The sequence below is a fragment of the Saccostrea cucullata genome, unplaced genomic scaffold, assembly GCF_032062105.1.
Source record: "Saccostrea cucullata isolate Sc308-1 unplaced genomic scaffold, CSIRO_AGI_Scuc_v1 ctg312, whole genome shotgun sequence".
Classification (NCBI taxonomy): domain Eukaryota; kingdom Metazoa; phylum Mollusca; class Bivalvia; order Ostreida; family Ostreidae; genus Saccostrea; species Saccostrea cuccullata.
The window spans coordinates 585,464-610,742 of NW_026929887.1; the positions used below are offsets into that span (position 1 = coordinate 585,464).

A 25,279-nucleotide genomic window follows, 5' to 3' on the forward strand; every position below is an offset into this window, starting at 1 on the left:
TATATTTTTGTACACTGACGTATGAGCAATGTACAGCAATGACCACAAACACAGAAGTCAGTCTTTGGTAAAGCCCCTTTTGATAATTTGGCTCGTTTTAATACCCCCTCCCACCTCAAGGAAGAGTATTACGCCATCAACTTTTCAATAGAGAATAATACTAGTAAAGCACGTACCCCCACTCCGTTTCCATATGATGATTCTATCGCCTTTATCATTTTTTTAAAAATGAATTTTAAGATTATTTTTTATATATGAAAGGTTTAATATTTTCATGAGAAAGATTAATTGATCATGATTATTTAACGCCCCTCTCGATAATTTTTCACTCATATGGAGACGCCACCACTTGCCGACGGAGAACTGCAAATTTTGTCCTATTCTCGGCACTCAGGTCATTGAGCAGGGAGGGATCTTTTTCGTGCCAGCACCTACTGCGGTACGGGACGTCGGTTTACTGGTATACGGTCTCATTCGAAGGACCGGTCTCCACGGCCCACAGCGGGATTCGAACCCGTGACGTAAGGATCAATTCCTTACATCGCGAGTCTAGAGCAGAACGCTCAAACCACTGCACCATGCGGACGACTCATAAGGATGGAAATAATCTTTACCTGTTTTTATATGGAGCAAATACGCTGTATCGATTTTGGGACACATTTTTTTTTATGTGGAATTATCTGGGTGACATAAACGTGTGAATAGGCAAATGTCAATTGAGCAAAATTTGAAACTTCTTCCTATACCTTTTACTAAACTCATATTTTCCAAATGCATAATTTTAATCTCCACTGGCAGAAAACGTTGCAAGATTCGTTATTAAAAAAAAGAAACTCTCCAAAGTGCATACGCATGTAAGTGCATTTTATATTAAAATGAATTTGTTCAAAGTCGGTAAAATGAATTCAATGACAGAAATTATCTATTAAATTAATTTTGATGACCATAATTAAGATTTTCCCCTTTTAAAAAGTATTCCTCCATGACTTCCTTTTAGCATCTCTAGAAAAAAGATTAAAAAACAGCTTCTGAACAAGAATAACAACACTTTTGGTCATCCATTTTTATAGAATAAAAATCATAAAATCAAAAATCTAAATAAATATATTTATATTTAAACACAAGCGGCAACCAATTTCGTCGTAAAGCACACTGGCATTCAAATAAAATATCCAGTAATATACGCTCCATTTTAAGTCAGAATATTCCAGAACATAATTTCTAAAAGAATTCATTGGAATTTACGAATCACCACTCCCTTTCCGGGGATCTTCTTTGGATAAAGGTTTAGGTTTGCCAATTTTTTCAGAACCTGACCATTGTAATTTTTCCGTTTCTAATGGGTCAAAGTAAGAAAATGTATCATCATATTCTATGTAATCATCATATTCCATTTCTAAATTTTCAGAAGGAGAAGTTCCACTGCGAGCTGGGGATAGAGTAAGCTTGCTCCTAGAACTATTAACACTTGAGCCCTGAACACTTTTCGGTGATGACGTTTTGGAATTTTCCTGTCGTGGACTTTTAGGACTTTGTCCATCCGGCTTTGGCAAGGCTTTATGTCTGTCTACATTGACTATATCTTCTGAACTGTTCATAACCCTATCTATGGACGGTAATGATGCGGATTTTTTATAACTTTCAGTCAAAGATGTGGGTCTACGCAGTTTGATTAATTCTATACTTGGCGATTGTACAAAGCATGTCGTCTGCTGTATGAACACTTCACATCTTTCAGGTGTACAGGAATCGTCCGAGGTTCCAGACCCAGGCTTTCTTGCCTCAATGTCCTCTTTCGTCATTTCCTTTAGCTCAATGGCTTCTTTTGGACCGTTTGTTTCAGTGACTTCTTCCGAAACATCCTTTTTGTCTTCTACATCCGCATCCACTGGAGGTATGGGATTAAGAACTGTTGGTGTTGGAGTGAGAGATCCCGCGGAATCAGGTGTAGCTAAGGATTTTACATTCTCTTTCACTTTCTTTTCACTAGAACCAGACGGACCTTTCTTTTTATCCTCTTTTTCTTTGGTATTCCGATCTTTTCTTTTACGAATTAAAAGTTCATGCTTACTCTTAACTGGAGATCCTCCATTAGATAATCTCTTAAATCTTGGCGAAGGATGAATCTTTGGCGAACGAGTTTTTCTATTTAACAATGGACTTGCATTGAATAAAGAAGTCTTATTATCTTCTTCCTGTATGAGATCATTGTGAACTAATGGACTAGGTAATGGTGTGTAATGTCTAGAGGGAGGTTTAGGGCTCCCTCCTGGTTCTATGTCTGCTTTGATTTTGATTTTACTACGACCACTTCTGTTACTAGAAATAGAAGAACCACGTGATATGTGAGCGTCACTGTCCTTCCTGTATTTCTTACGAGCATTCTTCCCGGTCAAAGGTTTTTCCATGTCAATATCTATCTCTATACCTTGACTAATGGCACTATGACGACTGGGAGTACTGTGCATGCTCGTACTTTTAGGAACATGTTCAGGAGTTTCCTCTTGTTTCGTCATAGCGTACTTATGTGTCTTTTTACGGAACACTTTATGGTAAACTGCAATGATCACAACCACTACGACAATGACGGCACACAGGGATATTCCCACGATCGTCACCGTGCTTTGCCAGATTCCTTCCTTTGGTGGAGGTTCTGTAACTGTCACAGCTGCAATGTATCTTGATTCATTTTTTACTGAAAAATAAAATATATGAAGTATTTAGGATTTGATTAAAAATTAAAGCAATAAAACAATTACTAAAATTGAATAACAATAAAAAAAAAAAACACCCTTAACGACGTTCGATCCTGATATTTAGAATCTTAAACTTTTTTTGCCAAGTATATTTTTAGTTTCTACATACATAGCTTAATTAAAATACAAATCAAAAAATGGGGGTCAATATGCTTCTTTTGGCGCTACAGTACATTTAATATGACCTTTTTGCACTGAAATTTGTGTCTTAATTAAAAATTACATCTTCGACATGTTACCTGCAATATTTTTATCAAATTAAAGCACGAAACAAAATGAGCTCTAAGTCTGTTTAAAAAAAGGCACTTTAAAATTGTGACTGAGAAAAAGTTTCAAATTGCTTCGCATAATCAATTATTTGACCTTTCTGCACTAATAAAATGTGATTTTTCTGGCATTAAAAATTTAATATGCACGAAAATTAAGTCTTAAACTTTTTCTGATTTTAAGCAAATAGTTCAAACATATCTTGAATATTTAGAAAAGAACATCAAAAGTGGGGGTATATGATGTAAATTTTCAGATATTACTAAATAAGTGTCAATTTTACGTTAAAATTAGCTAATTTTTTTCCCCGGATTTTCAGAATATATATATACTATATTTGTCACACTTTGTTGATAGAATTCATAAGAAATAATTTAATAGATATTTCAGAACCAGCATAACACATTTCATTGCAAAAACAGCTTTGTGTGCAACCAGCATGGAAAAATAGGAATCCAAAATAAACAGTGCAAGAAAATTAAGTCTTAAACTTTTTCTGATTTTAAGCAAATAGTTCAAACATATCTTGAATATTTAAAAAAGAACATCAAAAGTGGAGGTATATGATGTAAATTTTCAGATATTACTAAATAAGTGTCAATTTTACGTTAAAATTAGCTAATTTTTTTCCCCGGATTTTCAGAATATATATACTATATTTGTCACACTTTGTTGATAGAATTCATAAGAAATAATTTAATAGATATTTCAGAACCAGCATAACACATTTCATTGCAAAAACAGCTTTGTGTGCAACCAGCATGGAAAAATAGGAATCCAAAATAAACAGAACTGTTACTGTTCAAAATGGAAAAACTGATCATTTTCGTCTAAAAAACCTTCCGCCACAAAATATAGTCCCTAGTTTAACTCCACTTGAATAGAATTTAATCGCGTTTTTTTCATTGAATATAGTTCAATTTGCTTTGTAGAATTCAGATTTAATGTTAGAACTTTAAAATGATGCAGAATTTTATAAATACAGGACATGACCAAAATCCACTCAAAAGCTCAGGATCGAACGTCCTTAAGTATGTCATTTTTTTCACCATTTTTGGATAAATATTGTGTCTTTTCAAGAACACTTCACTGACGATACCCATGTAAATTTGTACTGTACTGAGTGCTTGTTTTGAATTCCTGACCAAAGTCTGATAGCCAGTATTACATAACCTGAGCATCTATTCAAACATCCGTATATTTACCTTGTATGTAGAAAGATGCTATAAATCCATACACATGAATTAATTCTGAAGGATATGACAGGATAGAGGGGGAATCAGACGAGGAATTGATGTAAGAGGGGTTGGCAGACGGCTCCGTCTGCGTCATAAACTCTATCAGCATTGTCCCAGTAGTGGAAATGACCTTCTTAAGATCCATTTCACCCTCACTTTTTGCTATGAGGTCAGCAGTAGATGTTCCTCCGTTACGTATTTTAACCCACTGTTTCCCCTTGAACAAATTGAAGTAAGTAAAAGATAAGGTGATCTGGTGATTGCTTCTTGCAGATATAAGCCATAAAGAAAGACCCGTACAACGCCCTGTCGCGATTATCTCCCCTTGATTTGAATTGATCTCACAACCGCAAATGCATGATTTGTTGAGTAAAAGAGTATGAAGAGGCGTCTTTGGTATTAGCTCTGTAATATAATGATAAAAATTTAAAACAATATATAATTGAAATGGATATAAAACCAAAAGTCTCTGATGAGACTGAATTCGAAGCTCTACTGCTTTTTACGTATAAAAAGGAAAGTAGCCCTTGAATTTGAAACTTTGCACCAGGCAGCAATAAATAGAAATATGTATCTTAATGTAGTATACTAGTGTGCCAAATTATATTGAAATCACATCAAAACTGTAGGAGGAGTAGCATTTTAAAGGAATTTCACAGATGCACTGAATTATGTATCTTAGTATTGTCTACTTGTGCCAAGTTATATTGAAATCAAACCAAAACTGTAGGAGGAGTAGTATTTTAAAGAAATTTCACAGAAATTTCTATTTTTAGTAACCATGGCAACAACTTTCATTGAAATCAAAACAAAAACCGATGCACTGATACAATGTATCTTATGTAGTCTACTTGTTTGCCAACTTGTATTGAAATCAGACCAAAACTGTAGGAGGAGTAGGCTTTAAACGAAATTTCAAATAAATTTATCTTTTTAATAACCATGGCAAAACCGAAATCAAAAACCGATGCAATAATGTATCTTAGTGTTGTCTACTTGTGTGCCAAGTTATATTGAAATCAGACCAAACTGTAGGATAAGAAGCGTTTTAAAGGAATTTCACAGAAATTTCTATTTTTAGTAACCATGGTAACACCATTCATCGAAATCAAAAACCGATGCACTAAATTATGAACCTTAGTGTAGTCTACTTGTGCCAAGTTATATTGAAATCAGACCAAAACTGTAGGAGGAGGAGTATTTTAAAGGAATTTCACAGACATCTATTTTTAGTAACCATGGCAACAACTTTCATCGAAATCAAAAACCGATGCACTGATACAATGTATCTTATGTACTCTACTTGTGTGCCAAGTTGTATTGAAATCAGACCAACACTGTAGGAGGAGTTGGGTTTAAACGAAATTTCAAAGAAATTTCAATTTTTAATATCCATGGCAAAACCGTTCATCGAAATCAAAAACTGATGCATTAAATAATGAATCTTAGTGTTGTCTACCTGTGTGCCAAGTTATATTGAAATCAGACCAACACTGTAGGATTAGAAGCGTTTTAAAGGAATTTCACAGAAATTTCTATGTCAAGTAACCATGGTAACACCATTCATCGAAATCAAAAACCGATGCACTAAATTATGAACCTTAGTATAGTCTACTTATGTGCCAAGTTATATTGAAATCAGATCAAAACTGTAGGAGGAGTAACATTTTGAAAAATTGTCTACAGACAGACGGACAGACAGATTGACACCTTGCTATCGCATAAGCTCTTCTGGTCCCTGACCAGTAGAGTTAAAAATTTACAATAACTCACAAAAATAGCGGAAAAGCATAACAGATTTACTTGCATTAAAAAGTAAAGCAATGTATAAAACAATTGTCCTCAAAACACTACTCTAAAGTTTACCCCCGTAAATCAAATACCGGTTTTCCGAGGCGGCAGGCCCCGTTTTTCAAAAAAAAAAAAACTTTACGCTTTAGAAAAAATGTTTGGGAATAACTTTATATATATAACATTAATTTGAAATTATTCAAATCTCTTTTTAAAAAAAAACATATAGGAAGGTATATTAATTAATGATTTCTATCTAATTCACTCTCACAATTCGGCTACTTATTTACTGAGTATTCCCTGAGCCAATACATTTCCCCATAACCATTTACCTGGACATGTATTAAAGCAAGGCTTCCATTCAATTGGTTCCCCTTCACAGAAGAGCCCTCCGTGCAGTGGGGAGGGATTGTTACAGAGCCTGGACCGGCTGACCTTCCCCGTCCCACAGGTCACACTGCAAGATCCCCACTGTGACCATCGGCTCCACCCCCCGTCTATTGGCACAGCTGAGAAACAAAAAACAAAAATCATATGTACACTGGAAATATATACTGGGCACTCAAAAATAACAAACTTAAGGTTTTTGCAGCTTTCATTACAATGGTGTTTTGAAGTTACAATTGATTTTATTAAAAGGACAGAACAAGACAACTATCACGATGATAAAATAACATAAAACATTCATCCAGTACAGTGTAAGATATAAAAATTTTATGTTTCTTAAACTTAATTTATCTTTTGACAAAATAAGTGTGCATTTTAAATTGACAACACCAACATTCAGGTAATAAAATCAAAATTATCCCCTTGACAACATCTAAAAGGGTGCAAAGTCACTTACTCAATGTCAACGTCGAGTGAATTGGATGAAAAAGAAGAGAACAATCTGTATGTTATTATATGTAAACTTAACGAGATAAACAGACTATTTTATTGATTGTAGAGTAATGAATGGATTATGACACTTTCAGGCAAGCAACTTTTCTTATAAAATTGCTAGTGTGTCTCAAAATCTCTCAATTATGCTATTATGATGTTAGTTTGACCAAATTTAAATCGTTTTATAGGCGTAAAATTGCTTTGAACAAATTTTTACACATTTCATCAGTCAGCAACATATCTTATGCAAAATTAATTCATTGTTTTTCTTAAGTTTTACTATATATTTGCTACTGATTTCCTCTTGGACTGTCTAAATTGTTATGTTGAATTTGAATCATCCATCTAAAGATTGAATTCAAAGAGTACTCCCTTCGTGTTTCTAATATCTTAATCACAGCTAGGCACACTAAATCAACCCTTCCAAAATTTAATCTAAGATCGGCTTATTTTACATAATAGCATCCGCAATCAATTCAATAAATGTATCAACATTTTGATTGCTTGTCATTTCTATTGCAGTAATTGCAATAGAGTCAACATTTAGACGCAACACAAACACTTCCGTTCACGGTTACCGTAAACCGATACCAAAAGTTGTCTGTCGATATTTGACTTTCAGAGTCAATCTTCATTACATTGTGTGCCTGCCTCTTAAAACTGCTCTTAGCGAACCATTGATTTCAGGTGGAAAATGCTACTGAATTTGAACAATGCAGACAACAATGTTCTCTCTGATCCTGCGCTTCAATATACCTGTACAGCACTGATCAATACGGAAAAGGGTATTAATTAGAATAGAAAGACCTTTTTCAGCATACCCTTACAATATTTTATGTGACCTTTGTTAAACTAACAAGTGCATATTGCTGTGCTAGTTTGTACTCTTTAAACATTTTTTCTAGTGATAAATGCCAGAAAATGAAATAGATTAAAAGTGAATATTCACATCTTCATTCTAGATAATATTCCCAATGTCCAAAGAATTTGTCTTTAGTGTGTAGTGGATCCTTCAGTGTACGCTGTTGCTATAATCCAAAGTACTCTAGAGAAAGTCTTTGGCGTCTACAAATTTCCCACATTCATACTGTAGTGCCCGAATCAATTTATCGTCTCTTAATAAAACGTAGACTGCTTAACAACAACAGAGGGACAATAAAATATTTCATCGAATTTTTGTACGTCTTATAAAATTTGTCAAAAACTTACGTCTAACATTTGATGATTTCTGTTGTTTAACTCCCACCTGAGAATATTAATTTCGAGATGTTTCTGGACAAAACAAGGATATAAAGTTTTTTTTTAGTGCCAGAGACTTTTTAGCTCACCTGAGCCGAAGGCTCAAGTCAGCTTTTCTGATCAAAATTTGTCCGTCGTCTGTCGTTGTTGTCGTTGGCGTTGTCGGAAACTTTTCACATTTTCATCTTCTCAAGAACCACTAAGCCAATTTCAACCAAACTTGCCACAAAGTATCTTTAGGTAAGGGGGATTCAAGTTTGTTCAAATGAAGGGCCACGCCCTTTTCCAAGGGGAGATAATTATGAATTAGAGAAAAATTAATGGTGTTGTTAAAAAATCTTCTCAAGAACCACTGGGCCAGGAGAGATGAAACTCATGTGGAATCATTCTCAGGTAGTGTAGATTCAAGTTTGTTCAAATCATGACCCCAAAGTTTTACATAGGAATATATAGGGTGGGCCAGGAAAGATGAAACTCACGTGGAATCACTCAGATTGTGTAGAAAATGGCCGATCAAAGTTTTACATAGGAATATATAGGAAAAATCTTTAAAAATCTTCTTCTCAAGAACCACTGGGCCAGGAAAGATGAAACTCATGTGGAATCATTCTCAGGTAGTGTAGATTCAAGTTTGTTCATATCATGACCCCCGGGGGTAGGGTGGGGCCAAAACGGCCGATCAAAGTTTTACATAGGAATATATAGGAAAAATCTTTAAAAATCTTCTTCTCGAGAACCACTGGGCCAGGAAAAATGAAACTCTTGTGGAATCACCCTCAGGTAGTGTAGATTCAAATTTGTTAAAATCATGACCCCCGGGGGTAGGGTGGGACCAAATGGCCGATCAAAGTTTTACATAGGAATATGTTGGAAAAATCTTTAAAAATCTTCTTCTCGAGAACCACTGGGCCAGGAAAGATGAAACTCATGTGGAATCATCCTCAGTTAGTGTAGATTTAAGTTTGTTCAAATCATGAACCCCAGGGGAAGGGTGGGGCCAAATGGCCGATAAAAGTTTTACATAGGAATATATAGGGAACCCTTTTAAAATCTTTTTTTCAGGTACTTCAAAGCCATGCTTATAGTGATATCTATAGGGAATCATCGTCAGGTAGTGTAGATTCTAGTTTGTTCAAATCATGACCCCCTGGGGGTTAAAAATTAAGCCCCCCCCCAGTAAACTTTCAGTTCTGATTTGATATGTTTTTTCCCAGCCAATTGTTCAGGTGAGCGATGTGGCCCCTGGGCCTCTTGTTTCTAATCTCGTATTCTGATAAGATCATATAGCATAATTATTGTACTTATGTTAATATTCTGAAGTTTTTCTTAATCAAATCGAAACGAAAGCATGATATGATGTAGAATTTTGATTTTTCTTTTCTAATTTCATTCTTAAATAGCCACAGCAACGCCGTATTTTAAAATCTGTAACATTAGAAAACAGAAGCAGAGCAAACAAGGACCTCCAAAACATCAGAGGTGGGATTAGGTGCCAAGGAGGAGTAAGCATTCCCTGCTGACCGTTCACACCCGCCATGTCCTCCTTGTCATGATCGGAAAATAACGGAATATTCCGTCAATTCAGTGTATAAAAAATGGACTAACAATTAGTATGAAAAACGTCAGTCAGCGTTTGACTCAATGATAAATTGTATTTGCTGACAAGGTCAATGTATCGACCAAAGAACTTACGAAATGATGACCTAAAACGAGACTGCTGAAATTCTTGTTTCATCAACTTTTTTGTCAATAATTTACCTCTTTTAGAAATTGTTCATACGTAGAGCATGCTCTTGCGTTTCGAATCAACTGAGATATATTAACTCCGTATACAGGTGATGCAGATATTTTGTTGCATAAGTAAGGGAAGCTGACGATAGAAAAGTTAAAGTCATCACGTTTATCACAGGGCTTGGTTGGTAGATTACCATTAACGTCTTTTTCAAGTGAAATATCCAAATATGAAACAGATGTGTCGGATTCTGTGGTATCTTTTATCTCACGCTCACCAGGATATATCGTATCGACATAAGAATGGAAAATTACCATTAAATGTCGAGTTGAAGGCCACGGCAAGTGTTTTCTTTTCATGCATAAGATTTTGCATAAATTCTGCTTCATATGAATACAAAAATAGGTCTGCTAATAACGGGGCGCAATTGGTACCCATCGAATTCCAATTGATTGTTGTAAGACTTGGTCCCCAAAAAACACATAGATATTGTCAATCAGAAACTCAAGCATCTTTTTGATGTCAACTTCAGCGTACTTGTGTGTTTAATCAGAATGTTTTTTAACAAAAAAAAATTTGCAATTGACGAATGACAAGGTAAGTAAATTTACGAGTTCCATTTTTTTTATTGAAAAATTAGTTGTCAATGATATCAAAAAGCCTGGACTTTAATTTACCGTGAGGAATAGTTGTGTTTAAAGTTGAAAAGTCGTAAGTTTTTAATTAAGCTGTTGATTTTGGTGAAATCTTGTGATTTCAAATTGTCCAAAAGTTCCTTGGAATTTTCAAGTATCCACATCTGATTTACACCACTTCTTAAATGTATATATTGTTGCACAGTACTCTTGAAGTTTCTCCTTCACTACTGTTAACATCTATAGAAAGAATACAATTTTCCAGCTTCAATCACAATCGATCATTGAGATGAAATATAACACAGCGATTTCCAGTAGTGTACCAAATAGTATTAAAATCGACCATGCAAAGAAAATTGATTTTAAGCGAAGAAAGTAATTTTAACTTTAATTACAAAATCATATTTTAATATTTTGATAAAATTGATTTCTCGTAAAAATGTAACAGGGCAAACATTCTGAAAAAATGAACTTACAGAATCCTATTTTCCTCAATTATTAACACTACTTAATTACAATATTATTCGATAATTCTCTCTAAATATTCCTTCTATGGTTACATTTTAATAAATTAATTAATATTTCAATATGATATTTAAAGTGCGAACAAAAGCATAACAATTTTTCACCGAAGAGTTTCTCGTGGAAACACCTGCAAAAATGATGTGAAGCGATTTGACGAAGCAGTGCATCAAGTTGTGCTCAGAAAAACGCCAATAAACTGAAGATGATGAAACGTCTAGTAAACAGAGTTACACCAAACATATGTCTATACAAAAAAGCACAAAAAAATTTCAAAACTTAAGAAAATTCAGGAAGGGACGGGGATCACTGATGAAAATTTGAAATGGACAATTAAGATTGTCATGAGTAGATAACGCTTTGAAAAGGTTCACGAACAGACAGACACTTTATCATGATACCAGTTCTGGACTTACATGTACCTGAACAAAGGCTATAATACATTCTAACATTTAAGGTTTCATCAAAGACCAGCATGTCAAAAATTTATTTTTACAATAGCTCCAAAACTGTGTGGGGTATAAAGTTAAAACGTTTACAGTGTATAAATATATCATTGATTAACAGACAGAAAGTAACATTTGAAAACAAATATTTTAAAAAATATATTTTTTGAGAAAAAATATATAAAATTTTTTGCATATTTTTAAAAAGTGCACCTGTTTAACATGTTTAATGCTGCACTTTTAGTGAAAACCATCATAGTAGAAATAATATATGTTTATCAATGAAGGGCAAGTTGAACGTGAATGGTCTCTGAAAGGCTGTTATTGAAAGCATGATATATGTATAAAGACAGAACCCCTGTAAAATCCGCCATTTGCATTGTACTTTCGGTTTCAAGTGTTAACATTTGGACAAAATAAACAGGGACAACAACTTTGCAAAGGTTATCAAAGTCCTACTTGCCCTTCATTGATAAACATATTTTGTTTCTGCAGTGATGAATTTCACTATAAGTTCGGATGTATTTAGATGTATTTTGTAAAAGTATATGCATTTTTTTTAAAGAATTTTTCTCGATAAATATTCTTTTTTAAGAATTTGTTATGAAGTAATACTTTCTATCTGTTAATCAATGAAATATTTATAAACTGTAAAACTTTTAACTTTATAAACCACATAGTTTTGGAGGTATTGTAAAAATAAATTTTTGGGCATGTTGACCTTTGGTGAAACCTTAATTATGTACATTCAAATGAAACCAAACTCTGAAGAAAACTTGAGAGAGTCCTGGAGTAAAAGAGCAAAACTGATCAATGCAAATTCCGTTTAATCCGACTTCAATAAATGGAGATGAGTCCCCTTAAAGCAATACCGATAATGGAATATACAAAAACTGAGGCCATTACTGATTATTCAGGTGATGGAAACATGTTCTAAAACAATTGCATTCACTATGTATGCTCAAAAAAATGATCTGTACCGGTGTTGTAGAGTATGATTTCTCCCATAGCCAGCTTTCCCCCCGGAAATCGTACCGTAGAGTAGGATCCCCCCTCCCCCGGAGGAGAAATCTCAACCCAGAGCCAAACCCCCCTCTTTCTTTCTCAGAGTAGGATTCCTCCCCTTGGTGCAGAGTCAATATAAACCACAGCCGCAATATTTTTGTGAACAAAAAGATAAACGACAAACTGATTTTTAAGAGTAAGTAAGTGTTTTTTTAACCTTATGTTGTAAGGCAAATCATGGAATCTCAACCAAAATATTTAGCTTTCAATTGAAATGTAAACATTCTCATTATATAATGAAACAAACAAAAATGGATGTCTAGATTGGTATATATTTTTGGACCTATTTTGGTTGTTAATGTTCACAATAATAAACTTCTAAAATATAAAACAATTGTAAACTTACTATGATGTCAAATTTTCACCTTTCTGTAACCATCCTTATTAATCTATACAACAATTTTTTTCACATTAAATCTCCTTAAATCCCATTTTTGTGAAAGTTTTAATGAAAAATTTAACTTACTTATCTAAATAGGACTTAATTAAATTGTAATTCTCAAGGTTTGTTTGTATCATCTGTCCTTAAATTACATTTCATTGGGGGAAAATTGGCTCTGGGGGAAATCGCACTCTATAACTACTATACAGAATAGGACTTCCCCCCTGAAAATTGACTCTAGTGTGAGATTTCCGTTGGGGAAATCCTACTCTAGAGCCAGTTTTTCGGTGGGAAAGTCTACTCTAGAGCCAGTTTTCCTGGGGGAAAGATTTTGGGGGGGAGCCTACTCTACAAGACCGGTTTTATGTTTTATTACACCAACGGAAAGAAAATACTGACCATTTTACCATACACTGTACCTTGACTACTTTCTCAGGCTTTTTTTTTTACAAATGTGACCAAAACAACAATATGCAAAGTTCTTAGTCCATTGGTATACATGTGCCATTAATAACCTGCAGGCGTGAAAGATTTATATTCCAAAACTTTCCTTCAGTATTAAAATGAAAGGGCTTCGTTGAAAACTTGATAAAGTCAAACGTTTTTAAATTCAATCTAAAGTGAGTACATTGTTTTTTGAATTACTTTAAAAATGACGATCAAGAGGGTAAAATCTTCTGTGAATATTTTATATAAAAGTTTTCTCACTTCCCTTTTCTTACTTCTTAGAAAGAAATAAGAAGTTAATGAACAGTTATCAATCTTTCAACTTCATGTAAACTATACAAACTGGGAACAGCGCAAACGATGACCTCTAAACATCAGAGGTGGGATCAAGTGCCATAGAGGAGTAAGCACCCCCTGTTGTCCGATCTCACCAATCGTTTGCTCCTTGTCGTTGTCGAGCAACGAGAAACCCTTAGACATTTTTTCAGTGTGAAAATAATAGCCTAATACTTTGTATGAAAGATTCAACATTCGATTTAATTTTTTGTAATGGTAGCTTGCACAGTGTATTTGCTGACAAAGTCATTGTATCGGCCATAAAATGTTATGTTGACTTAAAGCGACACCAATTATTTTCTTGTTTCATCAACTTATTCGTCAATAGCTTATATCGTAAGTAAATTGTACGTACGTAGAGCATATCGCATACATGAAAATATGGAGATAACGAACAGTATTCAACCTCAAACGTTCATTAAACAATATAAAATAGGAGCAAAGCATACATGGACCTCCCAAACATGAGAGGTGGGATCAGGTGCCATGGAGGAGAGAGTGAGCATACCCTGCCGAACGGCCACAAAAGCCATGTGCTCCTTGCTTTGTTTGAATGGTGGAACCGATCTCAATTATATTGTTGTGATCGGGAAATAATGGAAAAATTCGTCGTTGTTTCAGTTTGTAAATAATGGATAAACAATTGGTATGGAAAACACCAGTCAGCATTTGACTCAATGATAAATTATATTTACTGACAAGGTTATTGTATCGACCATAGAACTTACGAAATGATGACTTTAAACGAGACAACAGAAATTCTTGTTTCATCAACTTTTGTCAATAATTTACCTCGTTTTAGAAATTGTGCATACGTAGAGCATGCTCTTGCGTATCAAATCAACCGAGAAATATAAACTACACATTCAGGTGATGAAGGTATATTGCTGCATAAGTAAGGGAAGTTGACGATTGAAAAGTTAAAGTCATCACATTTATCATAGAGGTCGGTTGTTAGATCACCATTTAATTCTTTTTCAAGTAAAATACTAGTATCTAATATCAAAAAATGTATTCCTCATTGTATGAAGAAGGTAATTTTCTTATTTTAAATTCTACACATGAACACAAAATAGGTCTGCTTATATAGGGGCGTTATTAGTACCCATGGAAATTCCGACAGAATGTGTAGACATTTGTGAAGATCATCGACCATGCAGATGTCAAGATTTTTCCTATTTTGGCCTACTTATGATGAGATAGCCCATGCAATCAGATTTTTTTCTTTAAATACTGCTCCATATACCAGTATCATAATTTAAATTGGGTACCTCTATTTTTTCGTTCCATAGCCCTGCTTTGGAGATTTTTGAAAACTAAGATGAAAGTCACAAGTCTCTCTTTGATATGTCAATTTCAGTCATCAAAAGTAGCATTATCGACTTTTTCCTTTCCTTATATTTACTGTCCACCTTCATATCATAAAGTTTATAAGATTAAATTCCACAAATCACTTGATTCTAGACACATGACAAGTTTTAGTGCACTTTAACAAAAGCATTATTTGCGATAACCTTAAATCATTGAAAATATAATACTTATTAAAAATAATTCGAATCTTGAATAATAATAAAAAATCCCAAAACCCTTTTCTCTTGTTCAATTATACTGCTTTGATTTTGCTTCTCAAAGCCGTTCAAAATTTTGATGAAAGATAAAATTGTTCACTAAGTCAAAAGTGGAAAACAGTTACTTTTGGAAATTTCAGATTATGTCTATACTTATGTTTCAGAGTATTGCCTTTAATTCCTACCTGAGTCAGGGTGTGTTGATATACAGAGAGATTTCTGCTCTGTAACTTTCCCCGTGGATGACATACTGACATACACAAAGCAGTACGCTGAAGAGCGACTCTGAAACAAGGAACAGTCGAAGAATATGTTATTCCTGTCGGGGTCGACTTTCTTCTCGGATATATACGTTCGTTGGTAAGGTGCTGCGATAGAACCACTCTTTTTGCTCATCATGTACAAACGGATTTTATCCTTTGTCCCAATGCACTCAGGATATGTATAGACTAATGTTGTATGCCCTATGCAAGGAAATATGGAAGATGAATAAATGTCTACACTGTAGGCATTGCTCCATGAGACAGTCATAATTTCACTTTGTGAAACAATATTGCTGGTATTAAAACTATTTCTGAGTATTGCTCTATAATTTCCAACGGTATCAAAAATATTACACGGATAACGTATACTTTGACGAGGCGATACAATATCAGAAATTTGGGTCACATGAAACACAGTTTGTTGAGCACTGCTATTTATTATGTTTTCATTTTGGTCAATGACTAGTTCAATATGAAAAGAATAACGTTTCAACAGAGGATTGCATTTTGCAGTGGACAGAAAAATGAGAGTAACTGATTGAGTTTGCGCAAAGTGTGTTGATGGTAACTTTAATGTAAAAGAAGGCCATTCTACATGGAATGTTGAAGTTGTTAAAATAGGTCCACCGGCGTAGGAATGAAGTTGTACAATATGAGGAGCTGAGAATTCAAGAATTCCACAGCGAACACTAACACTACCAGACGATTGTCCGAGCGGAAGTCCAAGTGTCGTGACTTCCTTTCGGTTCTGATTGTCCATAGCTGCTAAAATTCTTATGAAGGCGTTTGGAAGTGAGACGTTTGATGGAATGGTGTAATTAAGGATTAGGTCACCGGAGAATGCCACATAAACCACAGGCACATGGAGAGCATAGCTGCCTTCTGAAAAATAATGTTTCAACATTTTTAATCATTTAAAAATTTTAAACTATATATCTGTGACAAATGCATTTTTCTTGGCTCCTGTCTGAACCAGGTAGAGAAATTAAATGAAAATTGTGCTTCAACTTCCATTTTAAGATTTTAAAATAGCATTTAATTAACATTTTACGATTTTATTCGACGTTTTGTAATATGTTATATAGCAGATCCATTAATGTTCATTTGTATTGTTTTATTGAAAAGCTCCTAGGCCTAGGGAATTTGTATATCCTTTTAAACATACCAATCATGGAGCTTACATAAAACTGATCACTTGATAGCAATATTCAAACAACAATGTCTATAAATACGTTCCTTGTGGCCTGTTTGACAATTTGTTCTCCGGAAACAAGAAGCCAAGTTAATGAGGACTTATTGAAAATCTGGTCTGATCGTGATGGCAGGTCGATAACTTTAATAATGAATCTGAGCAACTTAAACTACGTAGAGTCTGTTATGATTCTAAAGCAGATGGCAGGAATAGAATCTTTACTGTTCTTTGACACCTTGAGTCTGTTAAGAATCAGCGTTTGAAAGGCTTTCTTTGTATGGTCGAAAAACGAAACATATCTCTCCAAAATGCTCTTTAGCCAAGGCTAATACAATGTAAATATATGTACATGTAGTACAAAAATTAAAATGAAAGTCTTAAAATTGCTGCAATTGCCAGAGAATTTGAATGTGTACTGAATATTTAACATAAATCTTGTAGTTGAATATAAATCTTTTTAAAACTAAATATAATTACCGAATAATCACCCCACTAGCAAAATGTTGTTAAAGAACAGGACAAGGAAATGATATCGTGTAAACCAAAACCCATAATTTTCCACTAAATATTCCATGCAGACACATGAAACACAATACCATAATGCGCTCCTAGGAGAGTCTAGTTTCCGACTGTCTCCTTCATACATTAAGGTGAACAAACACGTACTTTTTTCTCTCTTTAGTCTGCAAATTTCCTAATACAATAATTTCAAACAATCTGAATTTTAAAATACGTACCCACGGAGGGCTAGCTTTATACTGATGATATCTCTGTGTGCAACGTAATGTAGAAATATTAACTATATCAAGCATTATATAGCTATATAAATACTTTAAACTTAATTGAAAAAATTGTAAAATGTAGATAACGACAAACCATGGTATCTTAAAAACCAGAAGTCTCTGTTGAGACTGAAGCTCTACTGGTTTGTACTTATAGCAAAGGAAGAGAAAAGTACTTAAGCAGTTGGAAATTGAAACTTTTCAACAGCAATAAATAGAATAATGATCCTTGATTAAGTCTCTTTATGTTCTTAGTGTAGTCTACTTGCATGCCACATTATATTATAACCAGACTAAAACTGTTATTTGGAGTAGCATTTTGAGAGTATTTAACAGAAATTTCTATTTTTAGTAACCACGGCAACACCGTTCATCGAAATCAAAAACCGATACACAGAATTATGTATCTTAGTGTAGCCTACTTGTGTGCCAAGTTATATTGAAATCAGACCAAAACTGTAGGAGGAGTAGCATTTTAAAAGAATTTCACAGAAATTTCTATTTTTAGTAACTGCGGCAACACCGTTCATCGAAATCAAAAACCGATATACAGAATTATGTATCTTAGTGTAGTCTACTTGTGTGCCAAGTTATATTGAAATCAGACCAAAACTGTAGGAGGAGTAGCATTTTGAAAGAATTTAACAGAAATTTCTATTTTTAGTAACCACGGCAACACCGTTCATCGAAATCAAAAACCGATACACAGATTTATGTATCTTAGTGTAGTCTACTTGTGTGCCAAGTTATATTGAAATCAGACCAAAACTGTATGAGGAGTAGCATTTTGAAAGAATTTCACAGAAATTTCTATTTTTAGTAACCACGGCAACACCGTTCATCGAAATCAAAAACCGATATACAGAATTATGTATCTTAATGTAGTCTACTTGTGTGCCAAGTTATATTGAAATCAGACCAAAACTGTAGGAGGAGTAGCATTTTGAAAAATTGTTTACAGACAGACAGACGGACAGACAGACAGACAGACGGACGGACGACGGACGCATTACCATCGCATAAGCTCTTCTGGTCTCTGACCAGTAGAGCTAACTAGGGATTGGTAAAATGCAAATAAAAACGTTGAAAATATAAAGTTACGCCTGAAAATTTAACAAAATACGTGATAAGATCTTTAATATAAATGTAAGAAGTATATATTCAGAACTAGATCTGAGACCACACAGGAATAATATATATCTGTATATTGAAACTAAAAGTGTTCGACTATTTCATTAGCGCATCAAACGTTTGCGTTTCTTTAATAGCTCTTTCTAACATTCCATTTCACGGGAAATTTATCAAAGCAGCCACAGGATGCACGATCTGGAATCGTGTCTTTAATTTGCAAGAGACAAATTACAAGGGGAATTCGTCCTGATCCTGGCACTATCGAAAGTGTCAGACATAATACCCATCGGTCAATCAAACCAAGAAAAAAGATAACAGACATCTTGCACCAGAAAGACTATGCTGATATCGATACAAAAACTTTGCCAAAAAGGAAAATCAGTTTCAACCCAATCTCCTTGAAAAACCCTAAATTTTAACGATGTTCCTTTCAATGATGTCCATGATTATATCCCTGGTCTAACAACCCTGTTTCTTTACGATATCAAACAGAATAATCTAATACCACTTAAATAGGTCTTCTGTGATGGTTATCTCATAATCTAACACCTATTTGCTTTTGAAAGATAATTCATTCGAAGTTAATCTGAAACGTTGAGTTGGGCATTAAGAAAAGGCGTCATATACTTCTTTATTATCTTTTCTCATACAATGGCATTTAGGTTTACCATAGGAGAATACACATTGTCCTTATATATGGTAAAAATATCTGTCGATGGCTGGAGATTAGCTGTATTAGCTTGACATGCCATATTGTGGAGGCTATAATTACATCCCCACCAAAGCATTTAACAGGTACCAGATAGAAGCACATTCACACAAATAAAAATGGCAGTCGGGGTTGACAGGTATGTGAGGTACACTTAAATTGACTTAATTAAATCAAATTAAATAAAGTTGGAATTGGGTTACAAGGATATACTCCCGTATGGACTTGAAATATGAAATCTATTCCTCAATGGGTATATAATTCTATAGTCTTTCTAATAAAGTTCATATAATTCAACTTTTTTAAAATGTGTTTTTTAAGTAAGAAAAGAGTTACTAGCTATAGTATATGATGGAGTGACTGTGTAATTCTCTTCGCTCAAAACGAAAACTACAGTATGTGATCTTTCTCGCCGGTTCACGACCTCCCTTGAGAGGAAACAAGACTAAAATCTTATTAGTTTGATATTGCTTTTAATTCTCTTGACCAGAGCTAAGATGACAATAATCCTGATGGTGGGGTATAAAAGGAAAATTAACGATCTCCATATGCTGATGAATGGGTGTCTTCCCTGAATCACGTCTAATTAACGCTATAAAGACCGAAACGCTTCCTTCAGTGTGATGATCATGTGACTATCAAGTAATATTATGCACATTCTGTATACCAAATATGGAGTCTATGTATGCGGGACTTAGTGGTCTTTGGACCGACTTTTTTGTTAATTCTGATCTGTAAAATAAATGAGCTTTATCGCTGCAGGTTTGCAGTATTTGTCGGCAAACAAGCATGAACTTTCCCGCTAGTTTGCGGATTTGGACCTAATTTCTTTCATAATTCTGCACGTTATCTTTCCACCACCTATGAAAATGACGAAGACCTTACCCCGGCCTGGATAAGCTAGGGTTTATGATTAAAAGCTTGCACTACAGTGAACAGGCTTAAAACACACGATATTCCATCGGTGATTTATGAAAATTCGATACAGTAGCGTTACACGACCTATCTGAGGGTATAGGTAATTTCCCGTAGCAAGACCACGCGGCATTGCATTTCAATGCTCTCAGTGGATAATGAAAAGACTATTTCCAGTGCATTATTTAAAATCGATGGGTAAACCCGGTTCCAGGATGCTATTAAAATGTGTTCACCCCTTGTCAACATTACGTGCACTTTCATTAATTTTGTGTAAATAATTCTCAGGCATTTGGTATTTACAGTAGACTTGAAATGTCAACCTAGTATCAAAACACCGAGGAAACATCCTTATAACACTCGTAATTAAATCCTTTTACTTCTTTTATATAAATTATTTAATTTTCATTAGATGCAGTGTCTACTCGTAATTTGAGCAATGTTACACATGTATAAAATTCCTACGTCATTATATTTGTTGTAATATCATTTTTCTCGCTGTCACCTTCTGTTAGATATACCAGCTTGTGCAGATCTTGCGTCCAAAAGTGTCTCCATTATGACAAATATCTACGTCTACACGGTTCGGCTAATTATAGTGTACATGGTAGGCTAAACTGCAACAAAGGCTCAGTGTTTTTTCTTTCTTTTTCAAAACGTTGACTCTCATATCTTATAACAGTAAAAGCTTTGTCAAATAATTTACGCTAGATAATTAATGCTATCAAAAGTTTTAAAAATTTTAAATTCCATTTCCCTGTTTGAAGACATTTTCTCACATCCTCAAGCTTAATTATGCACAAGAAAATATCATGTCTTCCAAACTTCTGATGAACCGTACTTAAAAACCGTTCTAGTGTGATTATAACAACCTTTTGATAAATGAAATGTATATGCAAACCATATACTGTGCATAATAAATCTTCGCCAAAATGGATTTTTAATGACCCTACAACCATAGTGACCTTTAATGAGAAAACAGAATGAAATGTTTCCTTCTTTGAATTTATTTTACAATGAAATATCTTTTATCAAAATAAAATTTGGCCAATTTTTTATGAATGTTAATGATTTTTTTTTTCATGTAAATACTAGTTTTGTTTAATGTATGTAAAGAAAACAACAAAATTCATAAATTTATGTTTGCCTTCTCTCTTAATGTAGACAAAATTAATTAGAAAAATTAAGGTTGCATCGTTCATTTATAATTTTCTTGTGATACAAAAATGAAATATTAATAAAGTTAACCTACCTGTAAATTCTAACAACTCAGGCGAGGAAATAAATATCCAGACAACAATGAAAGTTGTACATAAAGGTGTTGGCGTTTTCATTTCTCACTGCTCCCTGCTTCCATCATTTCTTTACCGTTAGATCACTTCTAATCCAGAAATCCTCTTTAGTATAGATAGATTCCATTTTGAACTACAAGACAACAAAATTTAACAAAGCACGCTCTCAAGTGTATGACATGCTATAAAGGACAGGTGAAGAAAAATTGCGCGTACTTTCTGTTTGGCTTTATCGCGCTCGCTGAACCGTTCCTCACTTTGCCTCTACTGCGGAGTTATACAATTCTATTAACGACAGATGTATTCCCGAAGATGACCCATCTTTGTGTATTAGAAAGTGAAATATAAACCAATTTCACTTTCTTTTCAGAAATGTTTCAAGACATCCAACTGTAAGCTCCAAGGACCGAATTCCAATTTTGTATCGTTTGTAAATGCAACAAGACGTTAGGATCGGCTTATGATAAATTCATACAGGATACTTAAAATTACGTCAAAAATCTTGATACACCCTTCCTCGTGTATAAATGCACTCGAATTTAAATTTGACAAAAATTTATGGATCCCGTTCGAATTATCTTGACCTCCTTTGAATGACGACATATGATTTTCACCCAAGTTCAAGAAGCGCACGTATGGCCTACCTTGCAAAATAAGTTAAACGTGAAAAAACTATCGATTTATCGACTCGCTGGGGTACACCTAAACTATAGCAATACTGCTCTATTTATCACTGCACACTACACATGTTTTCTACCCTTTTTCCATTTCTATCTTTTTTTTTACTGATCATGTCCATCAGAGTTTTTTTTTTCCACACTAAAAAAAACTTTAAATTAAAATGATATTGCAATAGAAATTCCTTCTTTGTTACACTTGAAAAAATATTGATAATCTTTTTTTATGAAAAATTAAAAAATAAATGAAAAATGTCATTACAACGTCTTTTATTCAATTGACTGGGTTGTAAAAGCTGAAGACGTGTTGGAACCTTTAAATGAGTGTCAAGTCAGACAATAGAACGGAATCTTGTGTCTATTTGCCATTTTAACTCGAATAAAAGACTGTTTGCGATTAATATTCTCAATATATTGAAAGGCTGTCACAGACATAAAAACGTCAAACTTTAAAAGAATGTCGAAGTTTTTTTTTCTTATTAATCCTACGAGCTTGTGGCGATAGACGCGCTATGAGTATGCCAAAAACAAAACCCTTCGATAAAATTTGGTGCGAAACGAGACAAAAGAAAAATAGCTAAAAATAACAAATTCCTGATAAACACCCGTTAATAAGAAACCAATTTACCGACAGATGAAGCATTGTAACCTCCACCCGTAGATATGAAATATTTACCCATTGTCTTCTGATTGAATTAACTGCCGCCATCTACCCCAAAAGCAGACGACACGAGCGAATGAAATATTAATTTCACAGATATAAATCCTTGCAATGAGCAGACGACAAGTAATGATAAATGACGACACCCGGGCAGTTTGACATTTTTCATTGTCATAACCATACGAGGTGTCGGGTAGGTATGAGTATCCTAAGGATGTTTGTGTTTCTCGGTTGTTATCAGACTGTTTTGATTGAACAAGGGAAACGTCTCATTCGGAGTGATAGTCTTTTATGTTTGCCAATATAATCAACTAAGTCCCACTTGTTGCGGGGGTAGATCCCCCCAAATCCTAGTTGATATCACTGAACTGAAGGAGTTGAGAGTTTGTTATCCCCCAGTCATTACCTAGTCAACAAAGTCAAGATAAAAATTGTGTTTTGGGATTCATAGATACGACAGTTATTGATAACAGCACATTACTAAATAGAATTATCCGTTACTAAATGATTCAAGAATGTAACAATATTTTAATGAATTCATTATTGAAATTCAATACTTACATTAAAGTTAGAGGATTCTCAGGATTGTGTAAATATTCGGGTATATTTTCCCCTCTATTTTACCCTTGGAAATTTTAAAAGAATATGTTACAATTAAACGATCAAATTTGGAAATTGTAACTCACTCGATATTTCGACTTTTCTTGGACTTGCAAATATAGTGACTAGAGAAATAAGCCGTTAATGGAGCTACGAACAAGGAGCAATATATCATGTTTTATCCGCTTATTTGACGTTGGCTTATATAAAATTGAGACATTAAGGTCAAGATCTAGTAAATGAAAGGTGCCTACAGATTTATCAAACTTGAGAAATAAATACCTTTATTGATGCTTTACAACTTTAGTTTGGTCAAATAAGGTGTTTGCCCCTGGGGCATAATTTGTAGGTAAACAAGATGAAAAACTGTATTTTAAACTGTCATATATTCAATGAAAAATGAAGAAAAGCAGTCATGAATATGGGAGTTTGTTTCATTTTTTAGCCCAGTATTCGGCAAAGAATAATGTACTTGGGTCAGAGATTTGAACAACACTTGAGGATGCCATATTGCCTACAGTCTCTCAGAAAACGGTAAAGATTTTTCCTATATATTCCTAGTATGTTCATGGCCTCTTCTTTAAATCAATATCAAATTTAATATAGGTATCCGGTTTACTTTTAAAAATATGATTTCAAATTGAATGACATGAAAATACCCTATTTTCTTGAACACATAATTCTGCTAAAGCTTTGTAAAGTTGGGAAAAAGAAAGTTGAAATTGATTATGACGTCATAATGGATCTAGCACCAAAAAAATAGTCTCAAATTATTTACTAGATCTTGACCTTAAACGCAGATATAATTGGTATGCCTGAATTTGATTCGATCAAAAATTTGAAAAATATACCTTGGGAAGATCCTTCAGATATCAAAGACGGCAATTTCAATTAGTAACAATAAACGTACATGTACCTCGAAGACATATCGTGTTACTTTAGAATGGAAATTGTCTAACAGCCATATGATAACAAATGATTTTGTATTAGGTAAATCTTGGTTGGTCTACTTTCACATGGGTATTAATAACGGTGCATCTTTGTATGTGTTAATGCATTAATCACATTAATTGTTACATAAGACGGAGACAGCGAGTACAAATCGAGTTTTCCATAAAACAGATAAACATCTGTTTTCGATGGCACTTGATTACATCTTAGTTTCCACATTTAGAGATATTTATTCGGCGACAGTAACGAGACTTGGATTACGTAGCCGAACGCGCCTTAGACTATTGATACTTATATCCGTTACTTCCATCACTGGTCTTCATTTATTTACCGAGCATGCTTTAGAATTAAATATTTCAACTTCAAACAAATAAGACACTGTGACTCTCTCTCTCTCTCTCTCTCTCTCTCTCTCTCTCTCTCTCTCTCTCTCTCTCTCTCTCTCTCTCTCCAAAGATTGAACTTCGCCATGTTATATAAAAGCCATCAAATGCAAATTACAGAGTTGTTGCAATTCTCGAGTTATTGTGACAAACTCACGATAAATCAATGAAGATTCTGCCAATTGATGTCGACGCATCCTATTTAGATATACGTGCAAAGAAATCAATTCTATAGAGAGTAATAATATAACTTCAAGAATGCTCACTTAGGAACTACTTTTTCCAAAGCGTTTAAGCCTGTATTCATTGGTGCAAAATTCTACAAATTTCAAAAAGGATATATAACATTCCAATTTTTATGCTTGTAACTTTTAAAATTAATCTTTATTTACATGTTATATTAGGAATAACAGTTTC

General features: G+C 34.0%; 1 protein-coding gene across 3 annotated transcripts; it reads right to left on the reverse strand.

Annotated features, from left to right (window-relative positions):
* Positions 1-849: 849 nt before the first annotated feature.
* On the reverse strand, positions 850-21,998 carry LOC134282421 (uncharacterized). Of its 3 annotated transcripts, XM_062764828.1 has the most exons (6): positions 21,807-21,997; positions 21,551-21,723; positions 15,492-16,451; positions 6,385-6,561; positions 4,229-4,666; positions 850-2,695 (listed from the first exon to the last, which is right to left on the reverse strand). In XM_062764828.1, exons 2-6 carry the CDS (start codon positions 21,630-21,632, stop codon positions 1,242-1,244), a joined length of 3,111 nt encoding a protein of 1,036 aa, XP_062620812.1. In that variant the 5' UTR covers positions 21,633-21,723; positions 21,807-21,997; the 3' UTR covers positions 850-1,241. The 3 variants fall into 3 exon arrangements, with proteins under 3 accessions (XP_062620812.1, XP_062620813.1, XP_062620811.1); XM_062764829.1 differs by having other exon boundaries at positions 6,385-6,549; positions 21,551-21,998; XM_062764827.1 differs by having other exon boundaries at positions 21,551-21,997.
* Positions 21,999-25,279: the final 3,281 nt, after the last annotated feature.

Excerpts from the sequence above, each read along its gene's own strand:
- LOC134282421 (XM_062764828.1), bottom strand. The coding sequence starts at position 21,632 with ATGAAAACGCCAACACCTTTATGTACAACTTTCATTGTTGTCTGGATA. Across the intron at positions 16,452-21,550 it reads TGAGTTGTTAGAATTTACAG|AAGGCAGCTATGCTCTCCAT; the intron begins GTAGGTTAACTT and ends ATTATTTTTCAG. Across the intron at positions 2,696-4,228 it reads AGCATCTTTCTACATACAAG|TAAAAAATGAATCAAGATAC; the intron begins GTAAATATACGG and ends TTTATTTTTCAG.